Source organism: Symphalangus syndactylus, chromosome 13 (assembly GCF_028878055.3).
Source record: "Symphalangus syndactylus isolate Jambi chromosome 13, NHGRI_mSymSyn1-v2.1_pri, whole genome shotgun sequence".
In the NCBI taxonomy this organism is placed as follows: Eukaryota; Metazoa; Chordata; class Mammalia; order Primates; family Hylobatidae; genus Symphalangus; species Symphalangus syndactylus.
Genome location: NC_072435.2, coordinates 66,942,847 through 66,966,865, shown reverse-complemented (window position 1 = coordinate 66,966,865; position 24,019 = coordinate 66,942,847). Strand labels below are relative to the sequence as shown.

Here is a 24,019-nt window from a genome sequence, read left to right as displayed (position 1 = left end):
TCACACTCAAAGGCATTATCTGATTTAAATAATTGACAAATAAAAATTGCATATATTTATGGTGTACAATGTGATGTTTTGATACATGTATATATTGTAAAATGATTAAATCAAGCTAATTAACATATCCATCACCTCACATACTCAACATTTTTTTGTGGTGAGAACATTTAAGATCTAATCTATTAGCAATTTTCAAGTATACAATATATTATTATTAACTGTAGTCACCATGCCATACAATGGATCTTCAGAAGTTATTCATCCTGTCTAACTGAAGCTTTGTACCCCTTCTCCAACATCTCCCCACTCAACCACTCCCACTCCCAGCCCCTGGCAACCACTATTCTACACTCTGCTTCTATGTCTGATTTACTCTTAACAGAAGACCCCAAGGGTAAACAGGAGTATAGAATTAACTATCCAGTCACTCATACAGGTGGTTCTTCCACAACAAGGTTAAGACTGTGGACAAAGCAGCTGTGGACAGTTCAGAAGCTGTGTCCATTCAGTAAGTAAACAAAGTAAACAAAGAGTTCATATTATGTCAATCTGGCCTTTTCAGGCAGCTGAACATTCTCTGTTCATATGCTTGAAAAATGCAATATTTTAGCAGTCGGGTATAAGATAAACATCACTATCTGGTACAAGAAGACATACACATATAAAATATGGTTCCATAATAGACTTATTGTCAGTAGCAAGAAAAATAACTACATTATATAGTTCTGCTTTTAAGTATTTCTTTGTTATTTCCATTTTGTGCAAGTCACAGAGGGGGTGTGTGTGTGTGTGTGTGTGTAGGCACCTTAGAATCCATAAATTAGTGCAGAGATTTGGAATGGGAAGTACCAGGTTCCAGCCAATTCTAGAAGCTGTATGACCTTGGCCAAATCAACAGACCTCAGCTTTCACATCCGTAAAACGGGGATAACTCCTCTCTATCTTATAAGATTGCTTTATGATTAAGGAAATAACACAACAGGACTTTGTAAATATAAAGTACCTTAATGATTTTAAATATTATTACATTAAGCTGGTTAACACTTTGTATTTTTGTCTTTTGACCATTGAAACCATTCAGAAAAATAAAGATAAATTCAAATTTTGCTTAAGCAAAAGTGGCTAAAATGAGTGCTGGATTGTCAGTGAATTTCAGTTCTGAGAAATGCAGGCTATTTCTTTCAACCCTCATAATAGAAATAATTTAGAGGTGCCTGCAATTAGACTTATAGAAGTCACCCTTATTATTTCAGCCTTTACTATTATTGCTACACGTGTGTATATATATCTACACACACACACACACACACACACACACAATGCAACAAGGCAAATAGTTTTGTTCCTGATACATCATTGATTATAATATCTGCATTCTGAAGGTCAAAGAAGTGGTGGCATTTTCAGAGAAAGTTTCTAGCAATGATCTTGGCATCTTGGCCATTTAAGCATCCATTGAAATTGTGACAGAGGCAGCCCCAAACCTGTCTGCAGTTATGCGCAGCAAAGTAAAACACTTTCAATAATGAGTGGCCTTGCCTTCATTCAGATAAAGCTCTTAATTATGATCTTGAAATGCCATCTGGAAAGTGATCACTATATCGGAAATGGCACCCATTTTATGCTCCTTTTGGGGGGGGTCTGTTACATATAGTTTATAGTATATAATATATATAATTTATAGGTAAAACAAAAATTGTCCCTACATCTTATGCCATCTACAGCCACCTACATAATCGGCATGTGGTAAACTGGAAAGTGCACTGAATTAGGAGACTTGAGACACTGATTTAAGTCAAGGCACTGTCATTTAATTCCAAGATTTGAGGGCATATTGATATTTCTCTCTGTGGGTCAATGTTCACATGTATAAGGCAGAATCACTTGTCACAGAATTGCTTTGGGAATTAAATGAGAAAATATGAATGTGTTTTGTAAACAGTAAGCATTCTACTGTTTAATGACAGGCTTTATTATTTGAGGAAAACCTTCAAATTTAGGAAGTGGTATCATTTTTTTCCCTTTAAAAGTTTATTTTATTCTTCCCGAAGTTTCTTAACCCTTTATTCACATCTGTCTATGGGAGATTGCCATTTTCTTGCCATATGGGCTGGTGTTTCTCTATTTACCATACATTCTTTAATCTATGTTCAGCAGCTATACTGCATGTTTTAATTAGTATTATAGCAAGGTTTCCATCACAGAGAAAGGAGGATGCACACTTTCTGTGTTAGGCCAGCAATAGAACAGTTGGTGTCCAAAAGGCTAAAATGGCTGAGGAAAAATATTACAACACCTGCTGCAAGAACAGAGTTTTTATTAAGTATGAGTCTTTGCAATGTTACTTAGTGGGCTACAACTGATGAGGAAGGGTCATGGCATGACTTTTGGGTGTGTGTTGAAATCACTCCTTCTCTGGAGGGAGCGCTTGAGGTTGAAGACTCCACAATTACTGAAGAGGCTCTGCTGCTCAAGCTGCTTGGCCAAGGGGACTGTCTCTTACAGTCCCAGTGGTTGCCTCTCCCACCACTGGACCTGGTCAAAACCATCAAGTTCACCCTGAGGGGACTCAATAACTTTGCGTATCCAAAGTAAGTGGAGTCTGGATGACGTCACTCCCAGGTTTCTGGGCTACCTGCCTACAAGAAATGACTCATCCTCTCCCAGCAGTCTTCAAGGTTTGCATGAAAGTGTTCTCTGAAATGGGGGTGTTGTAGGCTTTCTGACCGGAGGCCCTCATAATACATGTGCTGTAGAAAGGTCACTCTAATAGCAGTGTGTTGGAGGGCCTAGTGGGAAAGTACATGACCAAGGCAGTTGCAGTCATCAGGGTGAGAAAGATGAGTGCCTGAAGGAAGTGTGAAAATGGTGAGGAAGGGCCTCCTATGAGAGATGTTAAATATGTGGGCCTGGCAGAACTTGGTGACTCCCCAGATGTGGCCAGAGAGGAAGGTGAGGAAGCTATGGTGATTCAGCATTCTGGCCTGGGCAACTGGATGGATGGAGGTCACGCAAGAACGGAGATGGATGTTACCCAGTATTAGGTAAAATAAAAATAAAACATAACTCCATGTTCACTGTGAATGCGGTTCTGTGATATCAGTGTGTTCTATGTGGCGAAGAGCTAGAAGGTAACAGGCAAACAGTTAATATATATATATTTTTTGAGACCAATTCTCACTCTGTCTCCCAGGCTGGAGTGCAGTGGCCCAATCTTGGCTCACTGCAACCTCCACCTCCTGGGTTCAAGCAATTCTCCTGCCTCAGCCTCTTGAGTAGCTGGTATTACAGGTGCATGCCACCACACCCAGCTATTTTTTTTTGTATTTTTAGTAGAGACAGGGTTTCTCCATGTTTGCCAGGCTAGTCTTGAACTCCTGACCTCAGGTTATCTGCCTGTCTCAGCCTCCCAAAGTGCTAGGCCTCAAACAATTAATCTTTTATGTTCAGGCAACCCCACCTGCCCCGCAACCAAATAAAATAAGCTCATTTTCTTTGTGTTTAAAGTTTTCTTCCTAATATTTCTATGTAAAAAGGGTTAATTACGCAAATTTTCTCTTTTACAAGAAACATTTTGCCAATCTGCTCCATACTCCCTGAAAAAATTTTCCACTTATAAATGGTGTTATTGTAAAGATTAGAGAATGTATGAGATCATTACTGCTATTGTTGTTCCAGAAAATGGCCCTTTATACATACCTCATACATGACACCTTGTCAATGTATCACACAAATTTATATCTTTGTTTAAGAATGTCTTTGATGAGCCATTAACTATAAGAAGTAAAGTGTTGGTCAAAAGATAAGCCATTGATCTTGGTTAATTCCATATCTGAGATGACTGTAATAATGTCAATTATTAACATGGATGACTTGGAGGAAAAAAAAAAGCCCAAAGTGTGAAGAATGTTGCAGCTGCATAATACAGTTTATAGGGATTCTTGTAATAAACAGAGTTATGAAGCAATACATTTTAATGACTGATATTGCTATTTTATATTTGGATGAGCATTTTATTTATTTATTTTTTGAGACAGGGTCTCACTCTGCCACTCATGCTGGAGTGCAGTGGCCTGATCTCAGCTCACTGCAACCTCTGCTCCTGGGTTCAAGTGATTCTTCCACCTCAGCCTCGCCAGCAGAGCAGCTGGGACCACAGGTGTACACCACCATGCCCAGCTAATTTTTTGTATTTTTTGGTAGAGAAAGGGTTTCACCATGTGGCCATATTGGTCTCAAACTCCTGATCTCAAGTGATCCTCCCGCCTTGGCCTCCGAAAGTGTTAGGACTACAGATGTGAGCCACTGTGCCCGGCTGGATGAGCATTATAAAAAGATTTATTTTTCTTTTTATTTTTTTACTTTTGTAGAGATGGGGTCTTGCCATGTTGCCTAGGCTGGTCTTGAACTCCTGGGCTCAAGCAATCCTCCTGCCTCGGCTTCCCAAAGTGCTGGGTTTACAGGTGTGAGCCCCGGCTCCTGGCCTGGATGAGCGTTTTAAAAAAATAAGTTTTAAAGAAGTGACCAACCCTCTTAAACAGTACATTGTACATTTTGTGAGACCACTTTGGACAAGTCATGACAGTCGAAAAAACCACAGCAATTTAGTTCATTTATAAATTTTAAGAAATAAAAGCATTCTGGATTATTATTTTACTTTTTCAATAAAGTGAAAATCGTGTAGTTCTGTATCTGCATATATTACAGTTTAACAAAGTACATACATTTTTTGTTGTGATAAAATTTTACTGCATTGAAATTTTATTGCCCTGGAATCAGTGGATCATTGGAGCTAAATTTGTCACAGAACTATTATAATACTATCGGGCTATTATTTAATCTATATGTACTCTTACAGCTTGAATCCATATTGATTTATATTAATTCTTTGCAATAACACCAGGGTCACTTTTGTTGTGGTGGTGGTTTTTTTTTAATATTTATGGAGACCATAATGTGTGATTCCAAATTAATATCCAGGGAGATATTAAGCCTATCTAGGAAGATATTAAATAACATGATCACTCATATGGGAACTTTGTGCTTTTGTCTTTCTAATCACCATCTTACTTACTGGTAAACTTAATGTGGCCAGTAGGAAGAAGAATTATTGCTTTAGACTTACCTCTGAAATGGTTAACAAAAAAAAAAAAAAAAGAAGAAGAAGAAGAAGAAGAAGAAAAAAGACAAAGAAAAAAAAAAGAATTTCCCCCGTCCCCCTCTCCAGGTTGGGGAGAGATAGGAAAAGTCTACAGGTTCATTGAAGTGCAATAATTTAGAGACTAATCAGCTGTCTTGACTAGCAGCCAGATGAAGTGACTAAAGGAACCAAACCTCTGTCTCTCTGGTGTCTTTGAGGAGTGCAAGACTCCAGTAAGGAATATATTTTAAAGTCAAATTACATTAGAAGTTGCTTGGTGAGCTCAGAGATCACCACTGCTGTGAATACTGTAGCAAGGAGATGATCTACAGCCAATGTAATGTGAGCAATAACTTCTTCAGTTTTATTTTTCTTCATAGAAAACGAAGACCCTTTTTCTATTAGGGGCACTATTAGTCTTCCAGTTATCACCAGGGTTTAAAATCTAGGGGTCATTTTTGAATCTTCCATTGCCTTCCAGCCAATCATTCACTAAGTTCTTTCCATTTATCTTCATCTCCGAGACTTTCCATTTCCACTGTCTAGTTAATTCTCTTATCTCTTCACACCTGTATTACTGCAACAGCCGCTGAGCTGGTCCTTTTGCCTTTGATCTCTTATCTCTTCAATTAATCCTGTAGGCTGCTGCCAGATTAATCTCCCTGAAGTTACACTCTAAACAATTTTCCTGTTAGAAATCTACAGTTCTTCCACATTATCATTCCTTTTAAACCCTAACTCTCCGTTCTGATATTCAAAGCTCTCTACTTACCTTATCTGGCCAAACTTTTATCTCATTTCTCTGTCCCAGTCAAGTCTCTTTTCTGGCTCTTTCCCACAGTACTTCTGGGCCTTTTGTTCATGAGCATCCCCTACCCACTGCCTATCTGAATCTCATTAACCTTCCAAGACTTAATAACATGGTTCTTTCCTGTGTCTTACTCTTGGAATGGGGAATCCTCAGTTGAGACAATGGGAAAACTAATTCTGGCAGATAGATCAACTCTAAAATCTCTGCAGGAACTACTGGGTCCAACTCCCAGCCCAGGAAAGGCACGTGGGAAAGCCAGGGTACAGAGGTAAGAGTTTGGAGCCAGGGAGATGAATGAATGCAGGTTACAATTAAACTAGGGGAGATGAACTGATCTTGAGTGGCTGTCTAGCCTATGGCCCTATCACCCTGAGGGTGCCCGATCTCATCTGAATAGCCGTCTAGATCAATACTTAAGAGTTTGAGGTTTCAGTTCAGTCCGGTAAGTATGTCCTAGTGCTTTCTTTGTCCTAGCTACTCTACCTGGTGCTGAAGATCTAGCAGTAAACTAGGGAGGCATGGTCCCAGCCACTATGGAGCATGTTTTCTAAAGAGTAGTCAGACAAATCAATCATTATAATGAAGTGTTAGGTGAAGAGAAATGCAAGGTTGGGGGACCTAAACTAGATTTTACTTTTTTTTTTCTTTCAGTCCAGATCTGGATTTCAAACTATGTGACATCTCTACTTAGTTGTTCCTCCTCAAACACAAGTGCTTAAGACCAAATTCATTATCCTGGAACCACACACTCCCCAAATATGTATAGCCGTCTCCCAGTGTGTCTTGCCCAGTGACTGGCTTCAGTAAGCACATGGCTGTGTAAACCAGAAACTTAGAAATTATTCTCCACACCTCTTTCTGCTTCATTCTTCATAGCCAATTCATTACCAAACACTGGTAATTTCATCTCCTAGATATTTCTCGAATCCATCTCCCTTTCTTCATCTCCACCGTCCCCACCCTGATGAAGTTCTCCTTTCTCTCCTAGACTATTGCAATGACACAGATCTGAGTACCCCCACTTGCCAGCCTTAAAACCCTCCAACAGATTCCCATTGCTTTTACAATAAAGACTGAAATCCTTGACATGTCCCAAATATCTCTCAAGGGGTCTGGCCTCCACCTGCCTCACTAGATGTGCTCTTCTTGCATGTCTCTCCACCTCACTCCTCCTGCTTTAGCTGCACCGACCTGTTTCTTGATATACCAGGTTTCCCCCACCACTATAAGGAGTTGCACACATAGTTCCCTCTGTCTGGAATGTTCTTCTTTCTTGTCTTTGTCTAATCAACCCTTACTTTTGCATTAGCGGCAGGATGCCTTTCACTTTCTTACCTACGGTTTCCTCATCAGAAAAGTGGAGACAGTTTTTACCTCACAGGTAGTGAGGGACCAGACAACTAAATGCACAGAGAAACATTCGAAAAGGCTGACTGGCTCACGCTTTGATACTGTTGCCTTCCCTTCTTTCATTGATTTCTTTCTGTTTTGCAGCATTCCAACTTCCCTTTCTTTTTATAAACATTCACAATTGTATGTCTACAGGTATAATATGTGTTTCTGTCAAGCCTTTCCTTCTTTTCATCAGTGCCCATTTTCTGCAGAGGATTCTCTGAGGGAGGTAAGATAATGTGGTGGTGAAATGGGCAGATTCTGGAATCTGGTGGCAAACCAGGGTTCTTATCCCAGACTCACCTCTAGCCTGACTCCGTTACAAATCATGTGACCTTGGGAAGATCAGCTGACCTTTCTGCACTTTTGCTTTCTCAGTACTCAGGAAGGAATAATCTCAGCACCTACTTCATGAGGTTTCTGTGAGGACAAAGCATGATGATACAGGTAAAACTGTTTAATAAATATGGGAGGCTGCTGCTTTGATAACCATGGAAGTGCATTCAATTCCACATTCTGATTTTGTCTTTGCAATATTCCCATTCTCTGCTGCTTTCCTTATGTGTCTTTTCACAACTGATCACAGACCCTGTTTATCCTGAAAAGGCAGAAAGACTGTAACTCACTTATATGGTTGTCATCTCTGCAGCCAAGAGTTCAATCTACTTTCCAAAGTTAACCTTCATTTTACATCACCAGCTTTATTTATTTATTTATTTTATTATTATTATTATTATACTTTAAGTTTTAGGGTACATGTGCACAATGTGCAGGTTTGTTACATATGTATCCATGTGCCATGTTGTTTTGCTGCACCCATTAACTCGTCATTTAGCATTAGGTATATCTCCTAATGCTGTCCCTCCCCCCTCCCCCAACCCCACAACAGTCCCCGGAGTGTGATGTTCCCCTTCCTGTGTCCATGAGTTCTCATTGTTCAATTCCCACCTATGAGTGAGAACATGCGGTGTTTGGTATTTTGTCCTTGCGATAGTTTACTGAGAATGATGTTTTCCAGTTTCATCCATGTCCCTACAAAGGACATGAACTCATCATTTTTTATGGCTGCATAGTATTCCATGGTGTATATGTGCCACATTTTCTTAATCCAGTCTATCGTTGTTGGACATTTGGGTTGGTTCCAAGTCTTTGCTATTGTGAATAGTGCCGCGATAAACATACGTGTGCGTGCATCACAAGCTTTAAAAAAATTTATTTTACTTCTCATTCCATAATACCCATGTTCTCTTTATTTCCCTGATATGACTGCCATGCATGCAATTTATCACAGGACTGGCAGGTAACCTGATATAAGAATCTTTCATGCATGGCTATTGCATACAGTATTCACTTTTCCCTCCTTATATGATTCTGCAGACAGTGCTCCAATTTTAGCTTTCTCTTCTTGTAAACATTATGTAGAAGGAGCTTTTCCTGTTAAAATAATTCTCCCCAATGTTTAAATTGGAGAAGAGTCAGGGCAAAACTTTTCCTCCTCATAAGAATTCACTGGGTGCTGATCTGCTTATGGTTCCGTGAAGTGAACGCTTCACTGTACAATATACAAATGCTTTGGCCTCTAGAACTTCTAAGTTCACCTCCATCCCAATACGTACCCAATATCCTGGCACTTTTGTGAAGAAAGCAAAACAAACTGAAGTCATGGTTCATTTTTATTGTGTAGGCTTGTGATTTCTGTTTCTGGAGACTATTTTAGTGGAAGGAATGTCACCAATACTAAACCCACTGTTTTTTTAAGCCCTTTGATCCTTTAATCTTATTCTTTTGGCTACCTCATCTTCTTTCTTTTGGTCTGCTTACACTTCCTTGTCTTCTGTTACTTCTTTCCCATTCTATATCCCATGTCTGAAGCCCAATAGCCTCTTGGATATTAATGGGAGAAAACTGCTCCTGGTTCTAGGCTTGTCTTACCTCCTGCTCAGCACTGTGAGCCCCATCTCTTCCTCCTCACCCATTCTTCTCACTTATTTTCTCTCTCTTTTTTGACTACTGTAAGGAAAAGACTACCATGCAGAGTCTGATGAAGTTATTGACATTTTATAGAGTCCAGGGGTGGGTTCTATAGCCCTGAAGATATCATAATAAGATGCATGGGCAGCTGGTGTGCCAGACAGGAATTATACATTGTTCTTGGGTTTTAAAATATAATCATATTCTGCAGATAAATAGTAGTTAATTGGAGAATATAGACAATAATAAAGATATGTTTAATTCTTCTTTCATCTCCTATTCACCAACCTATTACCTTTACGATTATGCACATTCCACAGTTAGCTTCACTTGTGCACACTTGGAATAAAAACCAACAGGCATTAAATAGTACTCTAGTTATCTGGACAAACATGAATATGCAACTCTCTTTGGTCATCTTGAACTTCACTAGTGACAGTGAGTTGCTTAAAATTCATTAATGACAATCACAAATGAAGCAATTTTTTTATAGATTGATTTCTTAACTATTAATATAAAAGTGTGAGGGTATGGGAGGGTTAAGTTTTGAGTTTCCATCAAATCACTGTAATCTGATTCTAGTCCTCAAATGTCTATACTGCCAAAAGTTTTTTGGTAAAATACAGCTTACTGTGAATTCTGATTACATTTCCTATTCCCTTCCAAAAAACAGAAAGGAAATTAGGTTATATTTGATTACATTACAAAAAATCTAATTGGTGTCCGGGCAGTCATTGCCATGTCAGAAGCCAAATGTACATACTGTACAGGGGCAGGCTCTGGGCTTCTGGGCTCTGGCTTGTGGGCCTGCACTCTTATTCCTTAGCCCAGCAATTTGTTAGCATCAGAAGAGTTAAAAGAACACAAGTGGCCTGGGCACTGTGGCTCACTCCTGTAATCCCAGCACTTTGGGAGGCCAAGGCAGGCAGATTACTTGAGCTCAGGCATTCGAGACCAGCCTGGCCAACATAGTGAAACCCTGTCTCTACAAAAATACAAAAAGTTAGCCAGCCGTGGTGGCAGGTGCCTGTAATTCCAGCTACTTAGGAGGCTGAGGCAGAAGAATTGCTTGAACGCAGTGGAGGTTGCAGTGAGCTGAGATCACACCACTGTACTCCAGCCTGGGCAACAGAGTGAGACTCCATCTCAAAAAACAAAACAAAACAAAAAACCACAAGTGTACCTATGTGTTTCCATTATGAACAAAACATCTTTTGTATATGTGGAATAAGTGGAAAATTAACATTCCTTGAAACATGAGCACAATTTGTTTCTTCCTCACAGCAATGTTACCAATTTCAATGTATCAAATTTCCTAAACGTTATTCAAAGAAGCCAAGTGTATATGGGTGGAGCAAAGAATGCAAATGATCTAAGTCAGTCGTTTTCAACCATTTTTTATCTGTAGACCACTTTGTTAGTGTTATAGAACACTAACAATTTTAATTTCTCAAATGCATTTTGCCTACGAATCACCTAGGATTTTGTTAAAATGAAGATTTTTTTAAGTAAGACAGAGCTGAGTCCAAGTGTTCTGCATTTCTTAGGTGGTGCTGATGCTGCTGGCCCACAGAACAAATCTGAATAGCAGGGTGATAGAGCATGTGGCCTCTTAAATTTATCTCCCTGGGTTATCAGTGGAATGCATAGGCATGCAAGCTGTTTTCAATTAAACACAAACGAGACATTGCCTGACTTTTATATTTTAAGTGTATTATTAGCTCATAGTAGAATGCAAAGTATGGATTTTGTTATTATTTCAGGTATTTCTTTTCTTTTTTTTCGGAGACAGGGTCTTGCTCTATTGCCCGGGCTGGAGTGCAGTGGCAGGATCATAGCTCACTGCAGCCTCAAACTCCTGGGCTCAAATGATCCTCCCACCTCAGCCTCCAGCATAGGTGGGACTACAGTCATGCACATGATGCCCAGCCAATTTTATTTATTTACTTAATTATTTTTAGAGACAGCATCTCACTACATGACTCAAGCTTGTAGTTTCCAGTTTGAAAAGAGTTCAGGAGAATTCTTTGCAGATCATCTGAGGAATGCTCCAGGTCAGGTCAATAGTTTTCCTAATTTTCACTTAGGAAATACTTAACTGTGCAATTAAGCCAGTTAGAAAACACTAGTGCATGCATGAGTCCTATCCTCAGAGAGTGCAGTGGCATGATCAGGGCTCACTGTACCCTCGAATTCTCCTTGAGTTCAAGTGATCCTCCCACCTCAGCCTCACGTGTAGCTGGGATTATAGGCGCAGGCCACCATGCCCAGCTAACTTTTTAATTTTTTATAGAGAGACAGGGGTCTCACTATGTTGTCCAGGCTGGTCTCAAACTCCTGGGTTCAAGGGTTCCTCCCACCTCAGCCTCCCAAAATGCTGAGATTACAAGCATGAGCCACCATACCTGGCCAGAGATTCTGATTTTAATTGTTCTAGGCTGCAGCCCAGGCTTTGAGTCTTTCCAGAAGAATCTTATTTGTAGCCAGTGTTGAGAAGGCCTGCTGTAGAAGTTATTCAGTTGGTGCAAAAGTAAATGTGGTTTTTGCCATTACTCTTTATACAAGGCCAGGCATGTATAAAGACAATGAACTCACAGCCCCTATCAAGTGTAGAGTGCTTCTTAAAGAGTGAATGTATAATCCAAGAAAAATAATAACGTGGAGAAAAATAAAGTGAATTCAAGAGAGTGAAAAGGAAAAAAAAGGGAAGCCATGTAGAAAAAAAGGCTAAGTGAAGATCTAAGGGTTGACTCCAGTCCAAGAAGAGATGGCAATGGAGTGGAGACTTCCCAGGCGTTGGCAGTGTGGATGAGGCAGAGTCCTACTCTCATCGTTACTTTATTGATGTGGAAGCACAGAGGCTAACATATGGCCTGGAGAATGAATGGAGAATGGATAAGGAATGCATGTTTGTAATGATCAGTAAACTCAAACTAATGTTTTTATTTTTAGACGTGCTTAAAGGAAGAAGGAGAAGTACAATTAAATACTTTAAAACCAGGACAACAATAGAACTTTAAAGGGGCACAAGGTGCCCTACACCTCCAAACTGGCCTGGTGTATGTATGCGTAGGGCACTCCTTTTGTTAGTACAGCACGGTATCTGCAGGGCTGGTGGTTCAGCCTGTTTATCATGCTTTTTTCTTTTTGCTTTTCTTTTTCTGTGTTCTTGCTCTGGGGTCATGCTCTGTAGCTCAGGCTGGAGTGCAGTGGCGTGATATAGCTCACTGTAACCTGTAACCTCAAACTCCTGGGCCCAAGTGATCCTCCTGTTTCAGCCTCCCGACTAGCTGGGACTGCAGGCACATGTCACCACACCTAGCTAAGTTTTTTAATTTTTATTTTGTAGAGATGGTGGAGGGGCGTCTCACTATGTTGCCCAAGCTGGTCTCAAACTCCTGGCCTCAAGTGATCCTCCCACTTTAACCTCCCAAAATATCATGTTTTTTTTTTTTGGACAAATCTTAAGTCTTGTATCAAAGCTGCACAAAAAATATCAGTGAGAAGAAGTGGGACAGTGGCACACATTGCCAACATTCAACACTCACACTGGTCTGTCTGTGCTCCGGACAAAGGGGCCCCTGACAAACATTGCATAACCCAGCTGATACAATCCAGTGTGAACTGGGGGTCGAGTATCCATCTAGATCCGTTAGTTTGGATGTGGTCAGTGTCAAACCAGAAAGTTAACCCTTGACCTTTTCACAGGGAACACATATTTATAAAGTTTCAAAATGTTATTCTTTTTGCAAAACCAGAAACCAAATGTAGAGACACCTGGCGAACAGTGAATATCTAGACTGTAAGAAACTAAATCTGAATACCTTTATCAGAGAGGCACCACCAGTTCCAGTGAACAAAAGATTCATGGTTTTCTCTTTCTCAAAGAGTTCACTTCTGTTTGTGTTCTGTTTGTGATCTTCTTTCAGCTGATAGTGGCTTTTGGTTACAAACTCTTATCCTTCTATCTACTGCCTGCCTTGCAGCTGTTTAAAGTTCCTATTGGCTACCGCCATTATCACCATTTCAATTTTGCCACACAGATACCCCAACTTGAGACTGTTTTCCTTCTCCAGCTGTTTCTTCTTTCCTTCAGGTAAAGGCTTGTGCAACAAAGGAGAAGTGATACTGTCATGACATTAAGGAGCTCCAGAAAATACAACAGACCTATCCCACACCACAAAGGGGCCCTTGTGGGCTTGTTTATCCATAGGCTGGTGAAAACGTAGGAAGTCACTTTGTTTGACTGGAGTAAAAGGCTTAAAATGATCTCAAGCACAGATTTTCTTTCATTAAAAAAAAAAGATTAAAGGACGAAAGTATCATCTTCAAATCTCACAGTCCTCCTTCTATGTTACCTCAGTAAAACGCATTAAGCAAACTATATGTAATTATTAACCGAAGGATTCTTTACAACAATTTTCAGCTGGAGTCCACAATATTTATCAATATTTATTTGCCCTTTTGATGCATTTATCTTCCTCATCATGAACTACAACCCAGTATTTTGTTTGGCACACGTGCACCTCCAGTGTAAGTAAAATTACAGCATATATCACACATGTGTGATATATTGAAAATCATGCAATATATTGTAAACACTTACACATTCTAATGGGAGGAAGATTTACTGACTAAATAGTAGTGGTATAGACTTGCCAAGTAATCACTACAATCAACTGCTTACAAGTTCCAAAACATTTAGCTGGGAGAATGTTCTTTTGTGAGTAATTTTATTTATTCAGAAGTTTTAAATCAGTGTGTGTAGGGGGGTAGGAAACTCCTGATGGAAAAGTTGTGGATTCAGAGTAGGGAACACCAACACCTCTGTGAGTCCATGTGTCTGTGTGTGGTGTGTGAATCTAAGGTATGCTTGTATCTGTGGGATTGTTTATGGCCATGTCTGCACATCTGTGTTCTGTGATGGGGAAGCTTCAGGATATACCAGTAGATCTTAGGCTCCTGACTTGAGGATCCCTAATGTATTATATAGGCAGTACTAAAAAAGTAAGCCTTTATTTGACTCGAAAAAACTTGATTACGAGGCAACTCAAATAATCTAAAAACAGAATAAATCAAAGATGTCAAAATGTCTAGATTACAGCATCTATTTTTTTTAGGTAAAAGGAAAGCGTTATTTCTTATTCGAATTCAGAAGCAAGAATATTACAAGGGAATGTAGGACAGGATCTTGGAAGTAGCACTTTGGACTGGAGGTGTTGCAATTAAATGTCCACCCTAAAACCCCAAACTCCAACACTGGTTCCTCCCATACATATTGCTCAATGAAGCTATGAAGAGTTGTTACTCTAATGGGCTCTCATTCACAGTACATTTAGGTATGACTCCCAACCAAGGAACATACTAAAGTGGTCAACTGAACATTTCAATGCTTCTTCCCAAATTGATCTTAAATGTATTTTGCAATGTCTACTATACTTACAGGGATTGAAGGCTTCGCAAATTCTGCAGAGCTTCTGTGGGTACCTGTCTTAGCTGATTATTCTGCAGCATACTGTATGTTAAAAGAAATAAAGAAAAATGTTAAATAAAATGAACAATAACAGGCCATAACAAGGCCAGGCACTGTTCCAGGTGTCAGAAAAACAACAGAGCATCAGACAAAGTCTTGTCTTTTGGGGAGCTTAAATTCCTGTGAAGAGTGAAGATAATTAAAGATGAACAAATGAATATATTAATATAACATGAGACAAGTGATAAGTACTATGAATAAAAAACAAAACTATGAGTTTGGGATAGATGGTATCAGGGGGTGAGATTTTTATTTTTAAGGTGGTCGGAAGGTCTCTCTGAAAGGTGATATTTAACTGGAGACCAGAAGGAAGACAGGGAGAAAATCTTTGTGAACATTTGGGAAAAGTTACCAAGGAAAAAAGAAGAGTAAGTACAAGGGCTAGAGGCTGGAGGGAGCGTGCTTGACTTGTTAAAGGAACAGCAAAGGACCAACTGTGTCTGAGGAATGAGTGAGGACTCGAGGTTGGGAGAGAGAAAGCCTGAGACCATCTCATGGAGGGCTTTGCCGGCCACCATAAGGCTTTATTTTATGTGTGATGAGAAACCACTGTTGAAGGGCATATGTAGGAAAATGACATGCTCTTATATATGTTTTTAAAGGATCATTCTGCTACTTGTATAAGTTATACCAAATGGAAATAAGGATAATGGTAGGAGGCTAAAATTGTCTCCCTTCTCTGCATGGCTGTATTTTGATATAAGCTAAATTCTTTTCGTAAAGTATTTGTGTTTTTGCACTTGCACTTGAAAATCTTGAACAGTTTTTCAGAATATGGGGACTACAGAATGGAAACGCCTGGAAGCTATGAAATAAAAATATATCATTGCTAATGAGGAAATAGCATGGAAACAAATTCCCATGAGATTCCTTATATTTTGCTACCTTATTCATAAATGTTTATAACACAAGAATTCTGCAGCACATTTTTTTTCTCCCTGTATTTTGTAGTCCATATAAGCCTGAGGCAGAAGACTATTTTAGGAAAGCAGAAATTTTAAAGAAATATTTCTACTTATTAAGTTGCAAACTTGTGTTTGTATTTCAGAAACAATCTGCCTGGTTCTTTCATCTCTGCAAAGGAAGTTTCTTTCTGTTCACTACATGACTAGCTGGAATTCCACCCAGGTGTGTCTAACTCCAAAGCTTGGTGTGTTTTCCAGTGCACCAGGCAGCATTCTCTTGAGGCATATGTGCTGACTGTGTAAATTCTCAGATTGCATGTGAACGGTATGGTTAAGAATATGGATTCTCAAATCTGACCACCTCTTCTCTGCCACTAGAGATTGGAAAATCACCGAATCTCTCCATGCCTCAATGATCAGTAATAACACCTACCTTGCAGGGCTCATTGTGACGATTCAATGAGTGAAGGTTCATAGAACAATGCTTGCTACATGATAAGCATTCAGTAAAAATTGACCCTTTTAATGTACATTAATAGGCCCTTTCTCGAAACTAATAATTTTTGTACTGGATTTGACAATTTAATGAGCCAGAGAAAAAAACTCTATGCCAGTGGTTGTCAAACTTTAGGGTTCATCAGAAGCCATTGGAAGGTTTGTTAAAACAGAATGCTGGGCCCCACCCCAAAGTTTCTGGTTTAGTAGGTCTGAGGAAGGGCCAGGAAATTCACACTTGTAACAAGCTCTCAGGTGATGCCAATACTGCTGAGCAGGGCACCACACACTGAGAACTACCCCATGCTGTGCTAAATATTTATGTATTTAGTTATTTAATTATTTATTTTTTTGAGATGGAGTCTCACTCTGTCGCCAGGCTGGAATGCAGTGGCGCAATCTCGACTCACTGCAACCTCCGCCTCCTGGGTTCAAGTGTTTCTTTTGCCTCAGCCTCCCGAGTAGCTGGGACTACAGGCATGCATCACCGTGCCCGGCTAATTTTTGCATTTTTAGTAGAGATTGGGTTTCACCATGTTGGCCAGCTGGTCTCAAACTCCTGACCTCAAGTGATCCTCCCACCTCGACCTCCCAAAGTTCTGGGATTCTGTAATCCCAGGTGTGAGCCACCACGCCCAGCCTATGTATTTATTTATTTAGAAACGAAGGGTAGGAGAGTCTTGCTTTGTTGCCCAGGACTGGACTCGAACTCCTGAGCTCAAGGGATCCTCCCGCCTCAGCCTTTAGAGTAGCCTGGTCTACAGGTGTGAGTTACTACACCTAGTTATCTAAATATTTCTAATAGGATATTTTCACTTGAGGAAGTGAGAGTGATTGCATGTACCTGTAGTCCTACCTACTCTGGACAAAATGAGACCCTGTCTCAAAAAAAAAAAACAAAAAATCTTCATTTGAACTTGAGGAAGAGCTGCGTTGGGTTTGGAGACAAGACCTAAGCTTTTAGTCTTGGCGAGGAAACTCATTTAACCTCCTGACCCTTGGTCTTTTATCTGTATAATGGGAATAATATCATCTGGTTGAAAAGGTGTTGGAGGATTAAAATATGAAAGTATTTATAGTACTTTTATGTATATAAGTACGTGCTCATATGCAAATAGACTTGAAAAATATTTGGAGATCATAAAAATTATGCCTTTAATACCATGCCTGAGACTGTTTTCTAAGGAACGTAATTACGTCATTTGTATTACAATAGCCTACTCAACTAATTTCATTATGTTAAACTTGGATTCAATTAAAATTTCATATATCAAGAGTCTCAATTGTATTGGTTCCTTAGGAATAAAGTTGAGTTTTAGGACGATCCCTACACTTCACTTACCAGTTAGGGAATTAGGAGAATTGAAACTTGAATTCTATGTTTTGCATAATTTACCTGAATATTAAAAGTTTGGATTTCTGTGTTATTTTATTGTTATTTTACATTTTCCCAAGCAGTTTCAATCCATCATCCAATTTTAAGTTCACAAAAATGTTTTCTAAATATTACTTTACTTTTGTGTTACATTTAAATAAGATAAAGATAATAGAATTAATTGATGTCTAAACTTTTTATTAATAAATAATATATTACTGGTACAAAGTATATATTGCATTGTCCTTTGCTTTACTAACCAAACAGTGAAACTCTTAAAATACGATTTCCCTAAAATATCTGAAAAATTGAGGTGGGAGATAAAAGAGTTTCAGATAGCTTTTTGTCATTGAATAGTTGCGAACTTTCTCTGCTGCTTTATATATCTTTCTTCAGATAATGGAACTTAAATGAACTTTAGTGATGATAAGTTTTTTTTTGGAGGGGGGACAGGGTCTCACTCTGTTGCCCACATGGGAGTGCAGTGGCGCCATCTCAGCTCACTGCAACTTCCACCTCCTGGGTACAAGCGATTCTCTTGCCTCAGCCTCCCGAATAGCTGCGATTAGAGGCGTGCGCCACTACCGCCGGCTAATTTTTATATTTTTAGCAGCGACGGGGTTTCACCATGTTGGCCAGGCTTGTCTTGAACTCCTGACCTCAAATGATCTACCCACCCCGGCCTTCCAAAGTGCTGGGATTATAGGCGTGAGCCACCGCGCCTGACCAATGATAACTTTTAAAGCTACCCCCAAGCTACCTCCTAATGATTTAAATTTTCAACTACGTCTACCAGTAAAACACCAAGAATATAACTTAAAAAAAAAACAATTTAAGACCTGATCACTCCCTAAATAAGGAACTTTTGTTTAATTACTTTCAAATGACAAAACAAGAGCAAGTTATCTTTATCATATCATTATAAGTCTCCAGTGGGTTAATTAGAAAATTCTGTTTTTGTTTAAGATATTCCAATGGGAGGGAAAACAATTATAAGGTTTAAAGTGCTAGGGGGCGCAATTAAAACAAAACATTTACACATGGCTGCTGATTTCTTTTGAAAATACTCCTTACTGAATACATGCAATATAAAGATACTGAATATAGGTATAGGCACTTAAAACTTCATTTTTATCATTCACATATGATTAGGAAAAGAAAATGGAACACTTTCTCTAGAGACAAAAGATGACTTCTATATTTTCTTAATTTCTTTGCCCTAGGAGCTTTAAAATAATCACTATTTCATACAGCATCTCCATGCTACTCTATACAATTTTTTGGTCCCTCCCCCACTTTTTTTTTTTTTTTTTTGCCAACAGGACTAAGTAAGAACAGGTACAGTGAAGGAGAGGGAGATTAAATAACCTGCTAAGTGGGAACTTGGTTACAATTGATGGCTCAATTCTTAGGTATTCCTTTGGCCTATTTGTCCTCTGTGTAGATATCAAGTAACCATCAAGGCTCTATTCTGGGTCTACATGAGAACGGGGAAATTCTGGCTAATTGTGACTTTTCTATGGTTAGTTTTACCCATCACCTCCATGTGGCTTTGGTTTTGGTGTTGGGTTGCAGAAGGATGAGCCATTCTTTGACGGAATGGCTTACACTAGAAAATGAACCTTTGCTGAGGACAGCCTGGTTCAGAATTCCACGGACTGGGTATTTTGCCATACAGAACCAATTACTTATTTTTTTTTATTAGGGCCAATATTTACAGGAAAAATAACTTTAAATATTCGTGATGTTTTAGCATTCACAGTAAGTGTAAAACAGACCTAGCCAAGGATGGCTGCTGCTGTTTTCATTCTCCATCTTAATAGACTGGATCAAGATTATTTTTCTCTTCTTTGTCCATATGCCCTCTTTACCATCCTTATTCAGGCCAGGGCCCCAGAGAAATATTACTCTCACATTATCTTTCTCACCGTATCACAATACCATCAGTTATTTCTTTTCTCCAACCACTTTTGGACTTTATAAAACAGTTAAGAGAGTTTTCATGAGAGTAGGGGACAGGTCTATCTTGTTCAGCATTTTACCTCTAGCACTGTGGTTCTCAACTATATTGGATTCAATGTTCCCTTTAATAACAAATATTTTGTAATGCCACTTCTATTATACTTAAGTAAAATTCATAGAATTATAGCCTATTTACACACATTATTTCGAAGAAAAAATCAATATAGTTTATTGTTGTGCCTTAAATGTATTATAAAGAAGAAATATAAGAAAATTAATTTATAGTAAGATGATGTGTCATTATATATATGATGCTCATATGCAACTACCTCAGGAAACATTTTTATGAATGAATCAGATGTTTGCTTCTACTTTTTTTTTTTTTTTTGAGACAAAGTCTCACTCTATTGCCCAGGCTGGAGTGCAGTAGCACCATCTTGGCTCACTGCAGCCTCTGCCTCCAGGGTTCAAGAGATTCTTGTGCCTCAGCCTCCCAAGTAGCTGGGATTACAGGGGTGCACCATGACACCTAGCTAATTTTTGTATTTTTAGTAGAGATGATGTTTCAGTATGTTGGCCAGGATGGTCTTAAACTCCTGACCTCAGGTGATCTGTCCATCTCAGCCTTCCAAAGTGCTGGGATTAGAGGCATGAGCCACCACACCCAGCCGTTTGCCTCTATTTTTAAAGAATAAGGTTGGGTGTGAGAAAAATCATGTGATCAAAAGCCATTCTGTATGAGAATGGGAACATGAGAGTAGAGGTCTAGATGGATACTAGAATAAAAACTAGTTGAGACACTGATATGGTTTGGCTTTGTATCCCCACCCAAATTTCATGTCAAATTGTAATCCTCACAGGTCGGGGGAGGGACCTGGCAGGAGGTGACTGAATCACGGGGGCAGTTTCTGCCATGCTGTTCTCATGACAGTGAGTGAGTTTTCACGAGATCTGATGGTTTAAGAGTGTGCGGCAGATCCCCCCTTGCTCTCTCCCTCCTGATGCCATGTAGGATACGCCTTGCTGCTTCTGCCATGATTGTAAGTTTCCTGAGGCCTCCCCAGCCATGCAGAACTGTGAGCCAATTAAAGCTCCTTTCTTTATAAATTACCCAGTCTCAGGTACTTCTTTATAGCAATGTGAAAATGGACTAATACAGATATGTGATAACAGATCATACTTGTTATATATTATAAGGTAAAGAAGGACATAAAAATAACCTTTATTAAAATAAATATAACATGCCAATCAAATTACAAATGTCATAGTGGAGAAAATCAGGAAGTGTGACACTCACAATTGAGCATGAATATTCTCCCAAATGAGTGTTCCTTACAGATGAATAGTGTCAAAATAATTCTCTATGTGTTAGGGCAAGATAGTGTGGAAATATCACAGAGAATATTTATCCTGTCTCAAAATTCCATAACATTCTGAAGCAAGCATTAATTCCCTAGTACTTTAAAAGGCCCTGGAGATCCCTCCATAGGGAACAGAAAATTGAGGCTGAATTGCAAAAAGAAATAGTCACAAAACTGCCTTCTCAGAAGTTGGATGGTAGACTTTGCTAGGTAGTAAAAGAGTAAGATTAAAAAAGCAACAAGCTGGCCACCCTCAGATAAATAAATCATTATATAATTATCACAACATAAATTTCATAGGATTGTGCTCTAAAAACTTTAAAAGGCAATAATACAAAATATTTATAAAGCAAACTTTGTTGATGAAATTCAATGAGATCCTGTGTTTCTTGTTACTCTGGTAATTTAATGATAGTTATTTTAAAAAGGTTGCACATTTCCGTGGCTATATATTTTTAATTTGTTTTGAGGCTTTTGAGGTAATTCTTCTACTGCATTAACACTATTTTATTTTATTTATGTATTTTTTGAGACAGGTCTTGCTTGTTGCCCAGGCTACAGTATAGTGGTGCAATCTTGGCTCACTGTAGCCCCAACCTCCTGGGCTCATGAAATCCTCCCACCTCAGCCTCCTGAGTAACTGGGACCACAGGCATTCGCCACCATGCCAGGCTAATTTTTGTATTTTTTGTAGAGACGGGGTTTTGCCATGCTGCCCAGGCTGGTCTTGAACTCCTGAGCTCAAGTAATTCAGTCACTTCTGCCTCCCAAAGTGCTGGGATTATACAGGCGTGAGCTACCGTGCCCAGCTACTAACACGATTTTAAACTAAATGTGTGGCTAGAAATCTTAAAATATCAGGAATAGACAGGATGTATAAACTAACTTACTTATTTAATTATCTTGAGAGAAACTGTTTATTCCATTTAATTTTTCCTATGCAAATTATTAAGCATATGCAGAACTTCTTATAAAATGTTTCAATACAATTACACATTAAAGTACTGATTTATAGTTGGTATGGAGGGACAGTAAGAAGCCAGAATAAGGGAGAATTCTTTATGCTGGGCTGTGCAGTACATTGCAGGACAGCTTACTACACGCCAATCATCCGGACAACCAAAGATGCTCCCACAAATTTCCAAAATGCTCTGTAACAGGCAGAACCAACATTGCTGAGAAAAATTGTTCTAATGCTATTATGGTTTGAATGTTTTTGTCCCCTCCAAAAATTCATGTTGAAACTTAATCCCCAATGCAACAGTGTTGGGAGGTGGGGACCTTTGGGAGGTGTTGGGTAGAGCCTTTGGGAGATGTTTTAATTAAATTAGCAGAAAAATAAGAAATGGTGATCTCAATGAATTTCCTCAAAGGTTTGCTTTATATTTTGTATTATTGCCTTAAAAATGTTTGGAGTACAATCACATGAAATAGATTAATTCCATCATAAAATGCCTTGTTGGAAGAATTTTATTCCTTTTTTTCCTTTCCACCTTCTGACATAGGAAGACACAGCATTCCTACCCTCCAGAGGATTTGACCCTCAAGATGCCATCTTGGAAGCAGAAAGCAGCCCTCACCAGATGTCAGCACCTTGATCTTGGACTTCCCAGCCTCCAGAACTATGAGAAATAAATTTCCCTTCTTTATAAATTACCCAGTTTGTGGTATTCTGTTATCATAGCACAAACAACCTAAGACAAAAACCAAAATACTTTAAAAATATTTGACAATTTGAGTCCATTCATTGAATATTAGTCTTTAGGTCAGCAAAGTAAAGAGAAGAGTGAACACAATTTCTGGCAGGATCTTGTTCCTCTTGAACTCTCCTCACACTGACAGGGACCCAGCTATAGTGCAAAGTCTGAATGTGGCCTTCCCTCACTTACGTACATCTTTTCCTTGACTCCTCATCATGCCTCGGACATAATAATGTCCACCCATATGACTTAACATATGGGATCCCTGCAACTGGGACTCCTTCTGTCTTTACAAGCTCTTCTCCAAATGCCCTCTAGCTTCTCCTGAATGCTCAAGTACTAACCTTCTTGGAGCTACCTGTTCATCCCAGGTCTTTTCTGACTCTGTGTTGCTGTATGTATTGTCCCCTCAGTCGGCCATCTTATTTGGGTGGCTAATTCCTAGTTGTGCTTCAAGATTCAGCTCCTGGGTCATCTCTGGGAAAGCCTCTCTCCTAGGAAGCCAAATCTGAGCCACCAGATGGGATGACATCAACTCCCCAACCTCTGTAGTTTCACAGTACCCTGCACAGATATCTAGATACACTTTCCACAAAAATCAGAAGTGATCTCTGTTTTTCTGTCTTCGTCCCACTATCTTGGTCCCACAGTCTGTTACTAGATTATAAACTCTTCAAGGGCATGAACAATATTTATCGATCTTTATATTTCTAGTAATAATTTGTTTAATGCTAATTTGAGTATCACACGCAGTAGGCTTTGCTGAACCCTTGACTGTACAGGAGACAGGAAACATTGGTTAGTAGGAGTGGATAAAAGAGAGGGTCTAAACACCATTTTTTTTTCTGATGGAAAGGATACATTTTAATAGCTAGCTTGAGAAATAATCTATGCTTTTCATTTTTGAATCATATTAATCCACTCCATTCTGGAGTGTTCAGGTAAAATGCACCTTAAGAAGCAGCAAAGTGCGTGCAGGAGCATTCTGGGTAAAAAGCCTGTTTGTAGGTAAAAGTACATATCAGATACGAAGGCACAACTTTTTTGTTTAATACACAATAGATATTCCATTAATAAACATATAGCATTGGGTCAATATCATGCAAAAATGAAGAAAAAGTTGAAAAGTCTAGAACTCCCTTATTCTCTCTAGATCATCAGCCTGAATCATTAATTCAACAAATATTTATTGAATGTCTACTATAAGTAAGGAAGTGTTCTAGGAGCTGGGGATATACTAGTGACCAAGAGAGATGACATCTCTAATTTCATAGATCTTTAGTGCATTGTGGGAAACAAACATTCTCTAGTAATGCACTAGTGAATACAATTAGAAATATATAATGGTATAACTATTAATATAAAATATAA

At 39.0% G+C, this 24,019-nt stretch overlaps 1 protein-coding gene and 1 long non-coding RNA gene across 4 annotated transcripts in view; one reads left to right on the top strand and one right to left on the bottom strand.

The window, feature by feature from the left end:
• LGR5 (leucine rich repeat containing G protein-coupled receptor 5) overlaps positions 1 to 24,019 on the bottom strand; it is a 150,275-nt gene that overhangs the window by 35,919 nt on the left and 90,337 nt on the right. For all 3 annotated transcript variants that reach the window (XM_055238075.1, XM_055238076.1, XM_055238077.1), the window contains exon 4: positions 14,761 to 14,832. In XM_055238075.1, coding sequence (XP_055094050.1) covers positions 14,761 to 14,832 — 72 coding nt within the window. The remainder of the gene's footprint in view (positions 1 to 14,760; positions 14,833 to 24,019) is intronic.
• LOC134732194 (uncharacterized) lies at positions 7,726 to 22,559 on the top strand. Its single transcript, XR_010115099.1, has 3 exons — positions 7,726 to 7,793; positions 15,899 to 15,978; positions 22,454 to 22,559. It is a non-coding gene; the product is annotated as an uncharacterized lncRNA (long non-coding RNA).